Source organism: Chelmon rostratus, chromosome 6 (assembly GCF_017976325.1).
Source record: "Chelmon rostratus isolate fCheRos1 chromosome 6, fCheRos1.pri, whole genome shotgun sequence".
NCBI classification, from domain to species: Eukaryota; Metazoa; Chordata; class Actinopteri; order Chaetodontiformes; family Chaetodontidae; genus Chelmon; species Chelmon rostratus.
In genome coordinates, this window is record NC_055663.1 from 12,484,020 (window position 1) to 12,506,054 (window position 22,035).

A 22,035-nucleotide genomic window follows, 5' to 3' on the forward strand; every position below is an offset into this window, starting at 1 on the left:
TAGCTCTGTTAGCGCTAGCGCCGTTAGCTATATTCGCACCTTTAGCTGTTAGCTCAGTTAGTGTTAGCTCTGTTAGCTCCGTTAGCATTAGCTCCATTCATGTTTATTGATTCAGTTCATTAATTCATGTTAACAGAGACATGAAGCAGAGGAGAGAAGCAGACACAGACAGCTGAGGTGATCAACAGAGACAGACAAGGAGAAAGCCACAGAAACACAGCTGAGAGCAATTCATTAATCAGGGACTGACTACCTCTGATATCTGCCGTTTTCTCAATTTGCAGCCTTTTTCAATTGTCCGCTGCTTCGCCATAGTTTCTCCTAGAGACTTCATTCAAACTTTAAAACGTAGATAATTTTGTCGGCTCAAAATGACCCTCGGCACATTTTGATATCTCTTACGGTTTTCGAGCTATGACCATCGAAGGCCGACGTAAGACGCAAACAACTGCGATAAATTTCCCATAAGAAATGAATGGGGAAATTTCCTCAAATTTCAGCCTTTTTCAATTGTCCGCTGCTCGGCCATACTTTGTCCTAGAGACTTCATTCAAACTTTAAAACGTAGATAATTTTGTCGGCTCGAACACACCCCGTGTCCCTTTCAAAATTTCCCAGAGGGAATTTTCTAGTTATTAGGGACACGGGGCACGCTCCGAGGCACTGGCTCCTGCAGCTCTGCTGCAGGAGCCAGTGCCTCGGGGCGTAGCCCCGAGTCACTTATTACTATCCCGCGCGTTTCTTCTTATTAGGGACACGGGGCAACGTCCCGAGTCACTGGCTCCTACAGCTATTTCATAGCTGCAGGAGCCAGTGACTCGGGGCGTAGCCCCGAGTCACTTATTACTATCCCGCGCGTTTCTTCTTCTTCTTCTTATTAGGGACACGGGGCACGCTCCGAGGCACTGGCTCCTGCAGCTCTGCTGCAGGAGCCAGTGACTCGGGGCGTAGCCCCGAGTCACTTATTACTATCCCGCGCGTTTCTTCTTCTTCTTCTTCTTCTTCTTCTTATTATTTTTCATCTTCCTCCAAGTTTTCGTCCTCAAACTCGCCCCGCAGCTTTGAGAAAACCCTCGCAAATTATATATCAAAACGTGCGTATTGTTCGGGATCGGTGTGCTATTACTTTTCTCAAATTTATCGCAGTTTTTCGCGTCGTAAGACGCGAAAAACTGCGATAAATTTCCCATAAGAAATGAATGGGACGGCCGAAAAAAACAAGATTGAAATTGGAGTTTTTCAAACATCTGTAGCTCAGGCATACATTCACCGAGAGACTTCATTTCAACTTTAAAATGTAGACCCAAGTCTGGTCTATTGGTGTGTTCATCCACATTTTGATTGGTCCTATAGTTTTTGATCAGTCACTGTTCAATGACAGTGATCGTTTGGCGGGAAATTTTGAGATTATAATGGGTGTGTATTGCGCGGAATGTTCGTGCTAGAGTGCGTGCTAGAGTGGCACAGAGTCTAAAAACGATCTGAAAATCTTCTCTTTTTCTCGTCGCTACGGCCACAAATTACACTCTACACGCATAATTTTGGGATCAGTTTGTAGACAAACTTGTCCTCTTTCGTGTGATGTCCTCGAAAAAGCCGAGAGACTTACTGAATTTAAATAGTGAGACGTTTTGTGCAGCCAGCGCCCTCCTGTTCTCCCATTAAGTCCCATGTTAAAATTCAGAGCTGTTTTGTGAGCAAAGCAGAAATGCCTCCTGTCTTTAGATCGCCATAAAACGAAAAGTTGTTGTGTCAGGAATAAAACGAGGAGATGGCCGGACTCAGGAAGTTCTCGGGAGTCCGATGATCTATAGTACACTCTGATACGAGGTACGGTTCTCTCACCAGAGGATTTAGTTCAGGAGGTTCGCCGAACCCAAATCTCACTGCATACAATACAAACTCCTGTTCTCTGAGTCGCAGAGTCTTTTTAAGTCGACCATTTTGTCATTTTTCTAAAGAATATCTGGACATAAAACACACGTACATCTGGCCCAGACTTGTCCGCATCTCACAGTGTAATCGGTTTTTTGATAGCAGCTACGGTTTTGACACAATCGCAAGTTGTTCGGAAGAAACCGACAGCGAAAAAGCCGCTTTTCAAGGGAGGAGTTTAACAGGTGCAACTGTCATTTACACACACACCGGTCAATAACCCACGCACACACATCTGCAGGACAACAAGCCTGAGAATGATTATCTTAACGAGCTCAGTCAAAACAAGGGCATTGTTTGAAAACAATCTCCATCCAACAAACAGTTAAACTCAGCTTCACCAAGCGCTTTGCCAAAAAGGTTGAGAAAGTAGTCACACAAACACACACACAAGCAGGGCTAACCAACAGCTAAAAAGTGATTAAAAACAAGCACGTCAAAACTGAACAGGAACAGGTAAAAAGTGGGAGAGGTAGAGAGGTAATTATCAGCAGGTGGGGCAGAAGTTACACACGCACACAAACAAACACACACACACACACACATTCAGACACACATATACCAGACACATCTCCATGTAGGAGCTGGTTGGGCTGCTTGTGTAGTTCAAGCAGACACACACACACAAACAGACGAAGACACACACATACGCAGTCACACACAATGACAGATACATAAACACACACACACAGACAAATGCATAATGAAAACCCCATCCCCCCGCCCCCTTGTTAACGCTGTTAGCTCTATTAGCTCTGCTAGCACAGTTAGCTCTGTTAGCGCTACCGCCGTTAGCGATATTCGCACCGTTAGCTGTTAGCTCAGTTAGTGTTAGCTCTGTTAGCTCTGTTAGCATTAGCTCCATTCATGTTTATTGATTCAGTTCATTAATTCATGTTAACAGAGACATGAAGCAGAGGAGAAAGCCACAGAAACACAGCTGGGACCAGTTCATTAATCAGGGACTGACTGCCTCTGATATCTGCTGTTTTCTCAAATTGCAGCCTTTTTCAATTGTCCGCTGCTTCGCCATAGTTTCTCCTAGAGACTTCATTCAAACTTTAAAACGTAGATAATTTTGTCGGCTCAAAATGACCCTCGGCACATTTTGATATCTCTTACGGTTTTCGAGCTATGACCATCGAAGGCCGACGTAAGACGCAAACAACTGCGATAAATTTCCCAAAAGAAATGAATGGGGAAATTTCCTCAAATTTCAGCCTTTTTCAATTGTCCGCTGCTCGGCCATACTTTGTCCTAGAGACTTCATTCAAACTTTAAAACGTAGATAATTTTGTCGGCTCAAAATGAACACCGGCACATTTTTTGATATCTCTTACGGTTTTCGAGCTATGACCATCCGAAGACCATCAAGTTTCTCACAAAAATGCTCAGAATTTCTCCCCCTAGAGTGGGTAATTTCAAAAGTTAGAGTGAGACAGCCAGTGAGAAATCGCCTGAAATGTGTTTCTAAAATTGCCGTAAAATCCAAACGGTGAATAGGAGACACATAATTTTGGGATCTTTTGTAGACAAACTTGTCCTCTTTCGTGTGATGCCCTCGAAAAAGCTGAGAGACTTACTGAATTTAAATAGTGAGGCTTTTTGTGCAGCCATCTCCCTCCTGCTCTCCCATTAAGTCCCATGTTAAAATTCAGAGCTGTTTTGTGAGCAAAGCAGAAATGCCTCCTGTCTTTAGATCGCCATAAAACGAAAAGTTGTTGTCTCAGGAATAAAACGAGGAGATGGTCGGACTCAGGAAGGTCTCGGGAGTCCGATGATCTATAGTACACTCTGATACGAGGTACGGTTCTCTCACCAGAGGATTTAGTTCAGGAGGTTCGCTGAACCCAAATCTCACTGCATACAATACAAACTCCTGTTCTCTGAGTCGCAGAGTCTTTTTAAGTCGACCATTTTGTCATTTTTCTAAAGAATATCTGGACATAAAACACACGTACATCTGGCCCAGACTTGTCCGCATCTCACAGTGTAATCGGTTTTTTGATAGCAGCTACGGTTTTGACACAATCGCAAGTTGTTCGGAAGAAACCGACAGCGAAAAAGCCGCTTTTCAGTTAACAGGTGTAACTGTCATTAACTGTCATTTACACACACACCGGTCAATAACCCACGCACACACATCTGCAGGACAACAAGCCTGAGAATGATTATCTTAACGAGCTCAGTCAAAACAAGGGCATTGTTTGAAAACAATCTCCGTCCAACAAGCAGTTAAACTCAGCTTCAGAAAGCTCTTTGCCAAAGAGGTTGAGACAGTAGTCACACAAATGCAGAAGTTACACAGGCACACACGCACACACACACACACACACACACATTCAGACACACATATACCAGACACATCTCCATGTAGGAGCTGGTTGGGCTGCTTGTGTAGTTCAAGCAGACACACACACACAAACAGACGAAGACACACACATACGCAGTCACACACAATGACAGATACATAAACACACACACACAGACAAATGCATAATGAAAACCCTATCCCCCCGCCCCCTTGTTAACGCCGTTAGCTCTGTTAGCTCTGTTAGCACCGTTAGCTCTGTTAGCACAGTTAGCTCTGTTAGCGTTAGCGCCGTTAGCTCTATTAGCGCGGTTTGCTGTTTGCTCCGTTAGTGTTAGCTCTGTTAGCTCCGTTAGCATTAGCTCCATTCATGTTTATTGATTCAGTTCATTAATTCATGTTAACAGAGACATGAAGCAGAGGAGAGAAGCAGACACAGACAGCTGAGGTGATCAACAGAGACAGACAAGGAGAAAGCCACAGAAACACAGCTGGGACCAGTTCATTAATCAGGGACTGACTACCTCTGATATCTGCTGTTTTCTCAAATTGCAGCCTTTTTCAATTGTCCGCTGCTTCGCCATAGTTTCTCCTAGAGACTTCATTCAAACTTTAAAACGTAGATAATTTTGTCGGCTCAAAATGACCCTCGGCACATTTTGATATCTCTTACGGTTTTCGAGCTATGACCATCGAAGGCCGACGTAAGACGCAAACAACTGCGATAAATTTCCCATAAGAAATGAATGGGGAAATTTCCTCAAATTTCAGCCTTTTTCAATTGTCCGCTGCTCGGCCATACTTTGTCCTAGAGACTTCATTCAAACTTTAAAACGTAGATAATTTTGTCGGCTCCAACACACCCCGTGTCCCTTTCAAAATTTCCCAGGGGGAATTTTCTAGTTATTATTTTTCATCATCCTCCAAATTTTCGTCCCTAAACTCACCCCGCAGCTTTGAGAAAACCCTTGCAAATTATATATCAAAACGTGCGGTTTGATCGGGATCGGTGTGCTATTACTTTTCTCAAATTTATCGCAGTTTTTCGCGTCGTAAGACGCGAAAAACTGCGATAAATTTCCCATAAGAAATGAATGGGACGGGCGAAAAAAACAAGATTGAAATTGGAGTTTTTCAAACATCTGTAGCTCAGGCATACATTCACCGAGAGACTTCATTTCAACTTTAAAATGTAGACCCAAGTCTGGTCTATTGGTGTGTTCATCCACATTTTGATTGGTCCTATAGTTTTTGATCAGTCACTGTTCAATGACAGTGATCGTTTGGCGGGAAATTTTGAGATTATAATGGGTGTGTATTGCGCGGAATGTTCGTGCTAGAGTGCGTGCTAGAGTGGCACAGAGTCTAAAAACGATCTGAAAATCTTCTCGTTTTCTCGTCGCTACGGCCACAAATTACACTCTACACGCATAATTTTGGGATCAGTTTGTAGACAAACTTGTCCTCTTTCGTGTGATGTCCTCGAAAAAGCCGAGAGACTTACTGAATTTAAATAGTGAGACGTTTTGTGCAGCCAGCGCCCTCCTGTTCTCCCATTAAGTCCCATGTTAAAATTCAGAGCTGTTTTGTGAGCAAAGCAGAAATGCCTCCTGTCTTTAGATCGCCATAAAACGAAAAGTTGTTGTGTCAGGAATAAAACGAGGAGATGGCCGGACTCAGGAAGTTCTCGGGAGTCCGATGATCTATAGTACACTCTGATACGAGGTACGGTTCTCTCACCAGAGGATTTAGTTCGGGAGGTTCGCCGAACCCAAATCTCACTGCATACAATACAAACTCCTGTTCTCTGAGTCGCAGAGTCTTTTTAAGTCGACCATTTTGTCATTTTTCTAAAGAATATCTGGACATAAAACACACGTACATCTGGCCCAGACTTGTCCGCATCTCACAGTGTAATCGGTTTTTTGATAGCAGCTACGGTTTTGACACAATCGCAAGTTGTTCGGAAGAAACCGACAGCGAAAAAGCCGCTTTTCAAGGGAAGAGTTTAACAGGTGCAACTGTCATTTACACACACACCGGTCAATAACCCACGCACACACATCTGCAGGACAACAAGCCTGAGAATGATTATCTTAACGAGCTCAGTCAAAACAAGGGCATTGTTTGAAAACAATCTCCATCCAACAAACAGTTAAACTCAGCTTCACCAAGCGCTTTGCCAAAAAGGTTGAGACAGTAGTCACACAAATGCACACACAAAAAGGGCTAACCAACAGCTAAAAAGTGATTAAAAACAGCACGTCAAAACTGAACAGGAACAGGTAAACAGTGGGAGAGGTGCAGAGGTAATTATCAGCAGGTGGGGCAGAAGTTACACAGGCACACACGCACACACACACATTCAGACACATATATACTATACACATCTCCATGTTGGAGCTGGTTGGGCTGCTTGTGTAGTTCAAGCAGACACACACACACAAACAGACGAAGACACACACATACTCAGTCACACACAATGACAGATACATAAACACACACACACAGACAAATGCATAATGAAAACCCCATCCCCCCGCCCCCTTGTTAACGCCGTTAGCTCTGTTAGCTCTGTTAGCACAGTTAGCTCTGTTAGCGTTAGCGCCGTTAGCTCTATTCGCACCGTTAGCTGTTAGCTCCGTTAGTGTTAGCTCCGTTAGTGTTAGCTCTGTTAGCTCTGTTAGCATTAACTCCATTCATGCTTATTGATTCAGTTCATTAATTCATGTTAACAGAGACATGAAGCAGAGGAGAGAAGCAGACACAGACAGCTGAGGTGATCAACAGAGACAGACAAGGAGAAAGCCACAGAAACAGACGAAGACACACACATACGCAGTCACACACAACGACAGATACATAAACACACACACACAGACAAATGCATAATGAAAACCCCATCCCCCGCCCCCTTGTTAACGCCGTTAGCTCTATTAGCTCTGTTAGCACAGTTAGCTCTGTTAGCGTTAGAGCTGTTAGCTCTATTCGCACCGTTAGCTGTTCGCTCCGTTAGTGTTAGCTCTGTTAGCTCCGTTAGCATTAGCTCCATTCATGTTTATTGATTCAGTTCATTAATTCATGTTAACAGAGACATGAAGCAGAGGACAGAAGCAGACACAGACAGCTGAGGTGATCAACAGAGACAGACAAGGAGAAAGCCACAGAAACACAGCTGAGAGCAATTCATTAATCAGGGACTGACTACCTCTGATATCTGCAGTTTTCTCACATTGCAGCCTTTTTCAATTGTCCGCTGCTTCGCCATAGTTTCTCCTAGAGACTTCATTCAAACTTTAAAACGTAGATAATTTTGTCGGCTCCAAATGACCCTCGGCACATTTTGATATCTCTTACGGTTTTCGAGCTATGACCATCGAAGGCCGACGTAAGACGCGAACAACTGCGATAAATTTCCCATAAGAAATGAATGGGGAAATTTCCTCAAATTTCAGCCTTTTTCAATTGTCCGCTGCTCGGCCATACTTTGTCCTAGAGACTTCATTCAAACTTTAAAACGTAGATAATTTTGTCGGCTCGAACGCACCCCGTGTCCCTTTCAAAATTTCCCAGGGGGAATTTTCTAGTTATTAGGGACACGGGGCAACGTCCCGAGTCACTGGCTCCTACAGCTATTTCATAGCTGCAGGAGCCAGTGACTCGGGGCGTAGCCCCGAGTCACTTATTACTATCCCGCGCGTTTCTTCTTCTTCTTCTTATTATTATTTTTCATCTTCCTCCAAGTTTTCGTCCTCAAACTCGCCCCGCAGCTTTGAGAAAACCCTCGCAAATTATATATCAAAACGTGCGTATTGTTCGGGATCGGTGTGCTATTACTTTTCTCAAATTTATCGCAGTTTTTCGCGTCGTAAGACGCGAAAAACTGCGATAAATTTCCCATAAGAAATGAATGGGACGGGCGAAAAAAACAAGATTGAAATTGGAGTTTTTCAAACATCTGTAGCTCAGGCATACATTCACCGAGAGACTTCATTTCAACTTTAAAATGTAGACCCAAGTCTGGTCTATTGGTGTGTTCATCCACATTTTGATTGGTCCTATAGTTTTTGATCAGTCACTGTTCAATGACAGTGATCGTTTGGCGGGAAATTTTGAGATTATAATGGGTGTGTATTGCGCGGAATGTTCGTGCTAGAGTGCGTGCTAGAGTGGCACAGAGTCTAAAAACGATCTGAAAATCTTCTCTTTTTCTCGTCGCTACGGCCACAAATTACACTCTACACGCATAATTTTGGGCTCATTTTGTAGACAAACTTGTCCTCTTTCGTGTGATGTCCTCGAAAAAGCCGAGAGACTTACTGAATTTAAATAGTGAGACGTTTTGTGCAGCCAGCGCCCTCCTGTTCTCCCATTAAGTCCCATGTTAAAATTCAGAGCTGTTTTGTGAGCAAAGCAGAAATGCCTCCTGTCTTTAGATCGCCATAAAACGAAAAGTTGTTGTGTCAGGAATAAAACGAGGAGATGGCCGGACTCAGGAAGTTCTCGGGAGTCCGATGATCTATAGTACACTCTGATACGAGGTACGGTTCTCTCACCAGAGGATTTAGTTCAGGAGGTTCGCCGAACCCAAATCTCACTGCATACAATACAAACTCCTGTTCTCTGAGTCGCAGAGTCTTTTTAAGTCGACCATTTTGTCATTTTTCTAAAGAATATCTGGACATAAAACACACGTACATCTGGCCCAGACTTGTCCGCATCTCACAGTGTAATCGGTTTTTTGATAGCAGCTACGGTTTTGACACAATCGCAAGTTGTTCGGAAGAAACCGACAGCGAAAAAGCCGCTTTTCAAGGGAAGAGTTTAACAGGTGCAACTGTCATTTACACACACACCGGTCAATAACCCACGCACACACATCTGCAGGACAACAAGCCTGAGAATGATTATCTTAACGAGCTCAGTCAAAACAAGGGCATTGTTTGAAAACAATCTCCATCCAACAAACAGTTAAACTCACACACACAAGCAGGGCTAACCAACAGCTAAAAAGTGATTAAAAACAGCACGTCAAAACTGAACAGGAACAGGTAAACAGTGGGAGAGGTGCAGAGGTAACTAGAAAATTCCCTCTGGGAAATTTTGAAAGGGACACGGGGTGTGTTCGAGCCGACAAAATTATCTACGTTTTAAAGTTTGAATGAAGTCTCTAGGACAAAGTATGGCCGAGCAGCGGACAATTGAAAAAGGCTGAAATTTGAGGAAATTTCCCCATTCATTTCTTATGGGAAATTTATCGCAGTTGTTTGCGTCTTACGTCGGCCTTCGATGGTCATAGCTCGAAAACCGTAAGAGATATCAAAATGTGCCGAGGGTCATTTTGAGCCGACAAAATTATCTACGTTTTAAAGTTTGAATGAAGTCTCTAGGAGAAACTATGGCGAAGCAGCGGACAATTGAAAAAGGCTGCAAATTGAGAAAACGGCAGATATCAGAGGTAGTCAGTCCCTGATTAATGAATTGCTCTCAGCTGTGTTTCTGTGGCTTTCTCCTTGTCTGTCTCTGTTGATCACCTCAGCTGTCTGTGTCTGCTTCTCTCCTCTGCTTCATGTCTCTGTTAACATGAATTAATGAACTGAATCAATAAACATGAATGGAGCTAATGCTAACGGAGCTAACACTAACTGAGCTAACAGCTAAAGGTGCGAATATAGCTAACGGCGCTAGCGCTAACAGAGCTAACTGTGCTAACAGAGCTAACAGAGCTAACGGCGTTAACAAGGGGGCGGGGGGATGGGGTTTTCATTATGCATTTGTCTGTGTGTGTGTGTTTATGTATCTGTCGTTGTGTGTGACTGCGTATGTGTGTGTCTTCGTCTGTTTGTGTGTGTGTGTCTGCTTGAACTACACAAGCAGCCCAACCTGCTCCTACATGGAGATGTGTCTGGTATATGTGTGTCTGAATGTGTGTGTGTGTGTGTGTGTGTGTTTGTTTGTGTGCGTGTGTAACTTCTGCCCCACCTGCTGATAATTACCTCTCTACCTCTCCCACTTTTTACCTGTTCCTGTTCAGTTTTGACGTGCTTGTTTTTAATCACTTTTTAGCTGTTGGTTAGCCCTGCTTGTGTGTGTGTTTGTGTGACTACTGTCTCAACCTTTTTGGCAAAGCGCTTGGTGAAGCTGAGTTTAACTGTTTGTTGGATGGAGATTGTTTTCAAACAATGCCCTTGTTTTGACTGAGCTCGTTAAGATAATCATTCTCAGGCTTGTTGTCCTGCAGATGTGTGTGCGTGGGTTATTGACCGGTGTGTGTGTAAATGACAGTTGCACCTGTTAAACTCTTCCCTTGAAAAGCGGCTTTTTCGCTGTCGGTTTCTTCCGAACAACTTGCGATTGTGTCAAAACCGTAGCTGCTATCAAAAAACCGATTACACTGTGAGATGCGGACAAGTCTGGGCCAGATGTACGTGTGTTTTATGTCCAGATATTCTTTAGAAAAATGACAAAATGGTCGACTTAAAAAGACTCTGCGACTCAGAGAACAGGAGTTTGTATTGTATGCAGTGAGATTTGGGTTCGGCGAACCTCCTGAACTAAATCCTCTGGTGAGAGAACCGTACCTCGTATCAGAGTGTACTATAGATCATCGGACTCCCGAGAACTTCCTGAGTCCGGCCATCTCCTCGTTTTATTCCTGACACAACAACTTTTCGTTTTATGGCGATCTAAAGACAGGAGGCATTTCTGCTTTGCTCACAAAACAGCTCTGAATTTTAACATGGGACTTAATGGGAGAACAGGAGGGCGCTGGCTGCACAAAACGTCTCACTATTTAAATTCAGTAAGTCTCTCGGCTTTTTCGAGGACATCACACGAAAGAGGACAAGTTTGTCTACAAAATGAGCCCAAAATTATGCGTGTAGAGTGTAATTTGTGGCCGTAGCGACGAGAAAAAGAGAAGATTTTCAGATCGTTTTTAGACTCTGTGCCACTCTAGCACGCACTCTAGCACGAACATTCCGCGCAATACACACCCATTATAATCTCAAAATTTCCCGCCAAACGATCACTGTCATTGAACAGTGACTGATCAAAAACTATAGGACCAATCAAAATGTGGATGAACACACCAATAGACCAGACTTGGGTCTACATTTTAAAGTTGAAATGAAGTCTCTCGGTGAATGTATGCCTGAGCTACAGATGTTTGAAAAACTCCAATTTCAATCTTGTTTTTTTTCGCCCGTCCCATTCATTTCTTATGGGAAATTTATCGCAGTTTTTCGCGTCTTACGACGCGAAAAACTGCGATAAATTTGAGAAAAGTAATAGCACACCGATCCCGAACAATACGCACATTTTGATATATAATTTGCGAGGGTTTTCTCAAAGCTGCGGGGCGAGTTAAGGGACGAAAACTTGGAGGAAGATGAAAAATAATAACTAGAAAATTCCCTCTGGGAAATTTTGAAAGGGACACGGGGTGTGTTTGAGCCGACAAAATTATCTACGTTTTAAAGTTTGAATGAAGTCTCTAGGACAAAGTATGGCCGAGCAGCGGACAATTGAAAAAGGCTGAAATTTGAGGAAATTTCCCCATTCATTTCTTATGGGAAATTTATCGCAGTTGTTTGCGTCTTACGTCGGCCTTCGATGGTCATAGCTCGAAAACCGTAAGAGATATCAAAATGTGCCGAGGGTCATTTTGAGCCGACAAAATTATCTACGTTTTAAAGTTTGAATGAAGTCTCTAGGAGAAACTATGGCGAAGCAGCGGACAATTGAAAAAGGCTGCAAATTGAGAAAACGGCAGATATCAGAGGTAGTCAGTCCCTGATTAATGAATTGCTCTCAGCTGTGTTTCTGTGGCTTTCTCCTTGTCTGTCTCTGTTGATCACCTCAGCTGTCTGTGTCTGCTTCTCTCCTCTGCTTCATGTCTCTGTTAACATGAATTAATGAACTGAATCAATAAACATGAATGGAGCTAATGCTAACGGAGCTAACAGAGCTAACACTAACTGAGCTAACAGCTAAAGGTGCGAATATAGCTAACGGCGCTAGCGCTAACAGAGCTAACTGTGCTAACAGAGCCAACAGAGCTAACGGCGTTAACAAGGGGGCGGGGGGATGGGGTTTTCATTATGCATTTGTCTGTGTGTGTGTGTTTATGTATCTGTCGTTGTGTGTGACTGCGTATGTGTGTGTCTTCGTCTGTTTGTGTGTGTGTGTCTGCTTGAACTACACAAGCAGCCCAACCAGCTCCTACATGGAGATGTGTCTGGTATATGTGTGTCTGAATGTGTGTGTGTGTGTGTGTTTGTTTGTGTGCGTGTGTAACTTCTGCCCCACCTGCTGATAATTACCTCTCTACCTCTCCCACTTTTTACCTGTTCCTGTTCAGTTTTGACGTGCTTGTTTTTAATCACTTTTTAGCTGTTGGTTAGCCCTGCTTGTGTGTGCGTTTGTGTGACTACTGTCTCAACCTTTTTGGCAAAGCGCTTGGTGAAGCTGAGTTTAACTGTTTGTTGGATGGAGATTGTTTTCAAACAATGCCCTTGTTTTGACTGAGCTCGTTAAGATAATCATTCTCAGGCTTGTTGTCCTGCAGATGTGTGTGCGTGGGTTATTGACCGGTGTGTGTGTAAATGACAGTTGCACCTGTTAAACTCCTCCCTTGAAAAGCGGCTTTTTCGCTGTCGGTTTCTTCCGAACAACTTGCGATTGTGTCAAAACCGTAGCTGCTATCAAAAAACCGATTACACTGTGAGATGCGGACAAGTCTGGGCCAGATGTACGTGTGTTTTATGTCCAGATATTCTTTAGAAAAATGACAAAATGGTCGACTTAAAAAGACTCTGCGACTCAGAGAACAGGAGTTTGTATTGTATGCAGTGAGATTTGGGTTCGGCGAACCTCCTGAACTAAATCCTCTGGTGAGAGAACCGTACCTCGTATCAGAGTGTACTATAGATCATCGGACTCCCGAGAACTTCCTGAGTCCGAATATCATCTCGTTTTATTCCTGAGACAACAACTTTTCGTTTTATGGCGATGTAAAGACAGGAGGCATTTATGCTTTTCTCACAAAACAGCTCTGAATTTTTACATTGGAGTCAATGGGAGAGCTAGAGGGAGGTGGCTACACAAAAAGCCTCACTATTTAAATTCAGTAAGTCTCTCGGCTTTTTCGAGGACATCACATGAAAGAGGACAAGTTTGTCTACAAAAGATCCCAAAATTATGTGTCTCCTATTCACCGTTTGTATTTTACGGCAATTTTAGAAACACATTTCAGGCGATTTTTCACCGGCTGTCTCACTCTAACTTATGACATCACCCACTGTAGAGGGAGAGATTCTGAGCATTTTTGTGAGAAACTTGATGGTCTTCAGATGGTCATAGCTCGAAAACCGTAAGAGATATCAAAAAATGTGCCGGTATTAATTTTGAGCTGACAAATTTATCTACGTTTTAAACTTTGAATGAAGTCTCTAGGACAAAGTATGGCCGAGCTGCGGACAATTGAAAAAGGCTGAAATTTGAGGAAATTTCCCCATTCATTTCTTATGGGAAAGTCTTCGCAGTTGTTCGCGTCTTACGTCGGCCTTCGATGGTCATAGTTCGAAAACCGTAAGAGATATCAAAATGTGCCGAGGGTCATTTGGAGCCGACAAAATTATCTACGTTTTAAAGTTCAAATGAAGTCTCTCGGTGAATGTATGCCTGAGCTACAGACGTTTGAAAAACTCCAATTTCCATCTTTTTTTTTTCGCCCGTCCCATTCATTCTTATGGGAAATTTATCGCAGTTTTTCGCGTCTTACGACGCGAAAAACTGCGATAAATTTGAGAAAAGTAATAGCACACCGATCCTGATCAAACCGCACGTTTTGATATATAATTTGCAAGGGTTTTCTCAAAGCTGCGGGGCGAGTTCAGGGACAAAAATTTGGAGGATGATGAAAAATAATAATAATAAGAAGAAACACGCGGGATAGTAATAAGTGACTCGGGGCTACGCCCCGAGTCACTGGCTCCTGCAGCAGAGCTGCAGGAGCCAGTGCCTCGGAGCGTGCCCCGTGTCCCTAATAAGAAGAAGAAGAAGAAACGCGCGGGATAGTAATAAGTGACTCGGGGCTACGCCCCGAGTCACTGGCTCCTGCAGCTATTTCATAGCTGTAGGAGCCAGTGACTCGGGACGTTGCCCCGTGTCCCTAATAAGAAGAAACACGCGGGATAGTAATAAGTGACTCGGGGCTACGCCCCGTGTCCCTAATAATAATAATAAGAAGAAGAAGAAACGCGCGGGATAGTAATAAGTGACTCGGGGCTACGCCCCGAGTCACTGGCTCCTGCAGCTATGAAATAGCTGTAGGAGCCAGTGACTCGGGACGTTGCCCCGTGTCCCTAACTAGAAAATTCCCCCTGGGAAATTTTGAAAGGGACACGGGGTGTGTTGGAGCCGACAAAATTATCTACGTTTTAAAGTTTGAATGAAGTCTCTAGGACAAAGTATGGCCGAGCAGCGGACAATTGAAAAAGGCTGAAATTTGAGGAAATTTCCCCATTCATTTCTTATGGGAAATTTATCGCAGTTGTTTGCGTCTTACGTCGGCCTTCGATGGTCATAGCTCGAAAACCGTAAGAGATATCAAAATGTGCCGAGGGTCATTTTGAGCCGACAAAATTATCTACGTTTTAAAGTTTGAATGAAGTCTCTAGGAGAAACTATGGCGAAGCAGCGGACAATTGAAAAAGGCTGCAATTTGAGAAAACTGCAGATATCAGAGGCAGTCAGTCCCTGATTAATGAATTGCTCCCAGCTGTGTTTCTGTGGCTTTCTCCTTGTCTGTCTCTGTTGATCACCTCAGCTGTCTGTGTCTGCTTCTCTCCTCTGCTTCATGTCTCTGTTAACATGAATTAATGAACTGAATCAATAAACATGAATGGAGCTAATGCTAACAGAGCTAACAGAGCTAACACTAACTGAGCTAACAGCTAACGGTGCGAATATCGCTAACGGCGGTAGCGCTAACAGAGCTAACTGTGCTAACAGAGCTAATACCGGCGTTACCCCGGGGGCGGGGGGAGGGGGTTTTCATTATGCATTTGTCTGTGTGTGTGTGTTTATGTATCTGTCATTGTGTGTGACTGCGTATGTGTGTGTCTTCGTCTGTTTCTGTGGCTTTCTACTTGTCTGTCTCTGTTGATCACCTCAGCTGTCTGTGTCTGCTTCTCTCCTCTACTTCATGTCTCTGTTAACATGAATTAATGAACTGAATCAATAAACATGAATGGAGCTAATGCTGACGGAGCTAACAGAGCTAACACTAACGGAGCTAACAGCTAGCGGTGCGAATAGAGCTAACGGCGCTAATGCTAACAGAGCTAACTGTGCTAACAGAGCTAATAACGGCGTTAACAAGGGGGCGGGGGGATGGGGTTTTCATTATGCATTTGTCTGTGTGTGTGTGTTTATGTATCTGTCATTGTGTGTGACTGCGTATGTGTGTGTCTTCGTCTGTTTGTGTGTGTGTGTCTGCTTGAACTACACAAGCAGCCCAACCTGCTCCTACATGGAGATGTGTCTGGTATATGTGTGTCTGAATGTGTGTGTGTGTGTGTGTTTGTTTGTGTGCGTGTGTAACTTCTGCCCCACCTGCTGATAATTACCTCTCTACCTCTCCCACTTTTTACCTGTTCCTGTTCAGTTTTGACGTGCTTGTTTTTAATCACTTTTTAGCTGTTGGTTAGCCCTGCTTGTGTGTGTGTTTGTGTGACTACTTTCTCAACCTTTTTGGCAAAGCGCTTGGTGAAGCTGAGTTTAACTGTTTGTTGGAAGGAGATTGTTTTCAAACAATGCCCTTGTTTTGACTGAGCTCGTTAAGATAATCATTCTCAGGCTTGTTGTCCTGCAGATGTGTGTGCGTGGGTTATTGACCGGTGTGTGTGTAAATGACAGTTGCACCTGTTAAACTCCTCCCTTGAAAAGCGGCTTTTTCGCTGTCGGTTTCTTCCGAACAACTTGCGATTGTGTCAAAACCGTAGCTGCTATCAAAAAACCGATTACACTGTGAGATGCGGACAAGTCTGGGCCAGATGTACGTGTGTTTTATGTCCAGATATTCTTTAGAAAAATGACAAAATGGTCGACTTAAAAAGACTCTGCGACTCAGAGAACAGGAGTTTGTATTGTATGCAGTGAGATTTGGGTTCGGCGAACCTCCTGAACTAAATCCTCTGGTGAGAGAACCGTACCTCGTATCAGAGTGTACTATAGATCATCGGACTCCCGAGAACTTCCTGAGTCCGTCCATCTCCTCGTTTTATTCCTGACACAACAACTTTTCGTTTTATGGCGATCTAAAGACAGGAGGCATTTCTGCTTTGCTCACAAAACAGCTCTGAATTTTAACATGGGACTTAATGGGAGAACAGGAGGGCGCTGGCTGCACAAAACGTCTCACTATTTAAATTCAGTAAGTCTCTCGGCTTTTTCGAGGACATCACACGAAAGAGGACAAGTTTGTCTACAAAATGAGCCCAAAATTATGCGTGTAGAGTGTAATTTGTGGCCGTAGCGACGAGAAAAAGAGAAGATTTTCAGATCGTTTTTAGACTCTGTGCCACTCTAGCACGCACTCTAGCACGAACATTCCGCGCAATACACACCCATTATAATCTCAAAATTTCCCGCCAAACGATCACTGTCATTGAACAGTGACTGATCAAAAACTATAGGACCAATCAAAATGTGGATGAACACACCAATAGACCAGACTTGGGTCTACATTTTAAAGTTGAAATGAAGTCTCTCGGTGAATGTATGCCTGAGCTACAGATGTTTGAAAAACTCCAATTTCAATCTTGTTTTTTTCGGCCGTCCCATTCATTTCTTATGGGAAATTTATCGCAGTTTTTCGCGTCTTACGACGCGAAAAACTGCGATAAATTTGAGAAAAGTAATAGCACACCGATCCCGAACAATACGCACGTTTTGATATATAATTTGCGAGGGTTTTCTCAAAGCTGTGGGACGAGTTTGAGGACGAAAACTTGGAGGAAGATGAAAAATAAGAAGAAGAAGAAGAAGAAGAAACGCGCGGGATAGTAATAAGTGACTCGGGGCTACGCCCCGAGTCACTGGCTCCTGCAGCTATTTCATAGCTGTAGGAGCCAGTGACTCGGGACGTTGCCCCGTGTCCCTAATAAGAAGAAGAAGAAGAAGAAGAAACGCGCGGGATAGTAATAAGTGACTCGGGACGTTGCCCCGTGTCCCTAATAAGAAGAAGAAGAAGAAGAAGAAACGCGCGGGATAGTAATAAGTGACTCGGGGCTACGCCCCGAGTCACTGGCTCCTGCAGCTATTTCATAGCTGTAGGAGCCAGTGACTCGGGACGTTGCCCCGTGTCCCTAATAAGAAGAAGAAGAAGAAGAAGAAGAAACGCGCAGCTATTTCATAGCTGTAGGAGCCAGTGACTCGGGACGTTGCCCCGTGTCCCTAATAAGAAGAAGAAACGCGCGGGATAGTAATAAGTGACTCGGAGCGTGCCCCGTGTCCCTAATAAGAAGAAGAAGAAGAAGAAGAAGAAACGCGCGGGATAGTAATAAGTGACTCCTGCAGCTATGAAATAGCTGTAGGAGCCAGTGACTCGGGACGTTGCCCCGTGTCCCTAATAAGAAGAAGAAGAAGAAGAAGAAGAAACGCGCGGGATAGTAATAAGTGACTCGGGACGTTGCCCCGTGTCCCTAATTAAGACAGATAATCATACGACTGGTTTTGGATTATGGCTTCCTGAATGTATGCCAGACATTGATGTGTGTCTCAGACAAACTTTTGTGATTTACTGAGCCCTTCACTGTAAAAAAGGCGTGTGGCAAGTATCTAGAGTTATACCTGTGTAGTAGGGAACCACTGCTACTATCTCCAGATGACAGGAGGACCAAGGATCTGGTCCTCGCACCACATGGGTAGGAAGGATAGGACCAGGAGCAGTTTTCAGTGTCGCAGGTCTCAGAATAAGTCACCTTACTGTGGAGAATCACCTCTATAAAGTGACTAACAAACAGTTCCGACTACTGTGACTGCCCACAACAAACTCGCTGTACACTTATGAAACGACTTGAAGCTTTACTCCGCAAGTCGCCGCCATCTTCTCTCCCTCTTGCCTTCGCCCCCTACTCAGGGCACATGAGCTGACTGGCTGAAGGCTTAGACCTGCGCTAAGCCATGATCTTGCTGCATGAACCTCATTAAAGGAATGTTGCATGAATATGAAAAAGGAGCCTAAATATGTCTTTTTAATTTCCTCCATCACTTATTCCAAGTCTCTGACCACACAAGCAAACGATTTGCATATATTTAATCACCTGGGGAAGACAAACTCTCACACAGCTTGACAGTAAGATTGATTGATTGTGTGGATCACTGGGACTGACAGGAAAACTTATCACCGATATAGAAATATAAATTCTCCCATCATGTTTCATCCTGATGTGTCGATTGTCACTGTTGTTTACCATTTGATAAAGATGAGGATTTTGTGAAAAATTAAGGGAGTTGTTAGAGGTGGATTGTGCTTGTGACCAGATTTCGACATTGCGAGCCAGAGGACCAGGCCTCATGGCAGTGAAAGTTGTGTTTGCTTCAGTGAGGGACAAGGCAGCCGTGTTACATGGGAAACACAAGCTGAAATCCAACCCGCACTTTAAAAAGGTGGAGCTCCAATCCGCACACTGGTCGAATTATGGAACCAAACTTCAAAGAGCTACCTCAGGATTTAGTGACTGGGATGGATTTCTACCTATCGTGAAAGGGAAGACTTACCTGAGGCAACAGCAGGTGCAACAAGTGACCATACCGCAGCAATATGGAGACACTGAGAAGCTATATTTTTACTATCAAAGACCATTTCCATTTTTCTAACATCCTTTGAGAGCCATACTTAATTATTTAACAAGTATATATCAGACTAACCGCTGCAATGGCAGGAGCTGCTTCTCTTTGGAGAGGCGTCTGATGTCAGACAGTAGAGATAATGATGCTACTCGCAGCTGGTTTTCCAGGTTTGGGGACATCAGTCTTGGGCGGTACTGAGTCTTTGCAAGAGCCAGTTTTGAAAGGAGCAGCTCTCAGCAGCAGGTCGTTGCTTTGCAGCACAACGATTTCATGTTGTAGGTTGTCCCACGTAAAGCTGACAGAGATCTTTTTTCTTGACTTGCTGAGGGATTCTAAATGCTGTGCTTTAAATGGCAGAATTTATCCAAATAATGACAAATCAATATCAGTGAGAGAAAAGGCTGTGGTGGTCAACTGTATAAAGTCCAGAGTCTGGTGGTGATTCTCTTTACCTGAACAGATTTTATGGACAGTAATGATGTAACCTGTGTTAATGTCACTCTGCATTGTTTGAGTTTAGTATAATCAATTGTGCGATGTCTTAATTTTTAGATATAGATAAACTTCATCCTAGAAAATCTAATCGGATTGAGGCTCATCAGAAGAGGTGGAATGAAACGAAAATGGCTGGAATGTTTTAAGGTGTAGTGATCCTTTTTTTAGAATTGAATTTACAATTTAAAGATAGGTTAGCATTTTTATTTATATTTCTATAAAGGAAAATTTTGAAGAGGACAGTCTTTGACAAGCTTTGATTACTTCCAATAACAGTTTTGGGATGAAATCAATAAATCGGGACTAAGGAGATTGCAGAAAATACCTATGGAAGTAGTCCTAACTCATGATACTCTTGAATCATATTCCATCTATTTTTCATTTCATTCAAAATTTTGACTATTGGGACTATAACACTGGAATCTACACCTGAATTTAAGTATTTGGGATTTACTGTGGAAATTTTTTTGACCTATGAAGTCAAAATTAAAATCTTGGCATGTTCAGCTTTGTCAACATGTTTGTAAAGATCTTGGGGATTTTCCTCACTCATGACTTTATGGTGCACGTGTCTCCCCTATATTAAATTATGAGGATTTAAAGGATGTGAAATAGCAGACTTTAATACAGAATAGACCTCACTGTTTTTTTTTATGCATTCAGAAGTTTGTTTCTGCTTTGGCTGTTCAGGGAGATTTGGGTTGGATTCCTGGAATAAGGCAAAAAATATGACATGAGAAGACCATGCTTACTTTGTTTAATATGTCAGAAAGCAATGTCAAAAAGAAGGTTTTCCCCTTGGGCTACTGAGCTTCATGCTGTGTTTGAGGAAGCTGAATTACAATATACGTACAGTAATCATTCATCATGCAGTATGAACACAGTTAGAAGGAAGTCACCTGCTAGATTCGAGAAGTTATTTCAAGACATTTTTGTTAAAAAGTTGACAGATTTAAAAACATCCAGGAGTTTGTGTGAATTACAGGAATGACAGAAAGTTGAGAACCAATCACATTTTCTTCTGTATTGTCCCTAATATGATAAATTAAGAATATTTGGTGCACTGCCAATGATAGAATGGAATGGCTGTTAGATTTTAATGCTTATAAATTATTTTTGTTTCTTAAGCTTGGAAAGTTTAATTTGTAATTTCTGTTGCTACTCTGCTGTGTTGCTTCTGGTCTCGTTTTCTGGGCATATTGTTTGTGCATGACACAATAACAAAAGAATCAATAGATGAATGAAATCACGTTTGATCTCCCAACAGGTGGGGATCCTGTCCGCCGTCCCACACATGGTGATGACAATAGTAGTTCCTATTGGAGGACAGCTGGCTGACTTCTTACGCAGTAACAAAATCATGTCCACGACTAATGTGAGGAAACTCATGAACTGTGGAGGTACGTCGTGGTAAACTAGAAACAATCAGTTTTGTGTTTATTTATCATGATACTGGAAGCGGTATTACAGTTTCCCATAATCAAACATCAAGCAGTGGACATTTAAGGAGCCATTTCACCTTCAGACATCATTGTAGATGATTGTAGATGATTCTTTCATTAGCCAGTGGCAAAATGTCAGTTGTTTCTAATCTAAGGTGACGTGACATCATTCATTCATTCATTCATTCATTCATGCAGTTTTTTAACATGAGCTCCATGTCACGATGGGCCATTGCTCTTGAGCTTGGTCAGCTTCAGCTGGTCCTAAAACTTTTCTGTTGGTGTGCAAAAAGGAAATTTAGGAGGATTCACTGGCAGAATATGAAATGAAAATAAGAATTGTGATGTTACCTTAGAATGAGTATTTCACATTTTTGCTAGTTTTGAGGCCACTGTAGGGGCGGAGTAGGCGGCAGGTGGTTGCAGTGTGCAGCTTCACTGCTAGATGCCACTAAACACTACACACACTGGACCTTTAGAAGATTAAGTCTGATCTCTTTTTCCTGCTAGATGTCCTTTGCTATTCAGTTCAGGAACTGTTCAGAAAAAACATTTGAAGGTGTCCTTAAAGTAACCCCTGACTAATTTCCTCCAGATCCTCTACCTGTATTTGAAAATGTTTATCATGTTGTTTCTTACATGAGCCATTGACTCACATTCTCTGGTCCTGTATTGTCACAGGATTTGGTATGGAAGCCACTCTGCTGTTGGTGGTCGGTTTCTCTCACACTCGAGGAGTCGCCATCTCCTTTCTTGTTCTGGCTGTGGGGTTCAGTGGATTCGCCATCTCAGGTATTACCTCATCTGCACCAAAGAAACATCAGTGTTTTGTGTATGTGTGTGTGTGTGCATATGTGTATGAATTGTAAGAGCTTTAGTTAAACTACATACCGGACCTAAAACATGAGGGTTTTGTTTGAAGCTGGAGTCAGTTGAAAACACTTAAATGCTGAGGATGTTGCAGAAAAAAACACATTTTCTCAGTTTTCTACA

At 43.0% G+C, this 22,035-nt stretch overlaps 1 protein-coding gene across 1 annotated transcript in view; it reads left to right on the forward strand.

Moving 5' to 3' along the window:
* The window catches only part of slc17a8 (solute carrier family 17 member 8), a 42,735-nt gene that overhangs the window by 19,500 nt on the left and 1,200 nt on the right, over nucleotides 1-22,035 (forward strand). Inside the window, exons 9-10 of the mRNA XM_041939274.1 lie at nucleotides 20,868-21,000; nucleotides 21,724-21,834. Coding sequence (XP_041795208.1) covers nucleotides 20,868-21,000; nucleotides 21,724-21,834 — 244 coding nt within the window. The remainder of the gene's footprint in view (nucleotides 1-20,867; nucleotides 21,001-21,723; nucleotides 21,835-22,035) is intronic.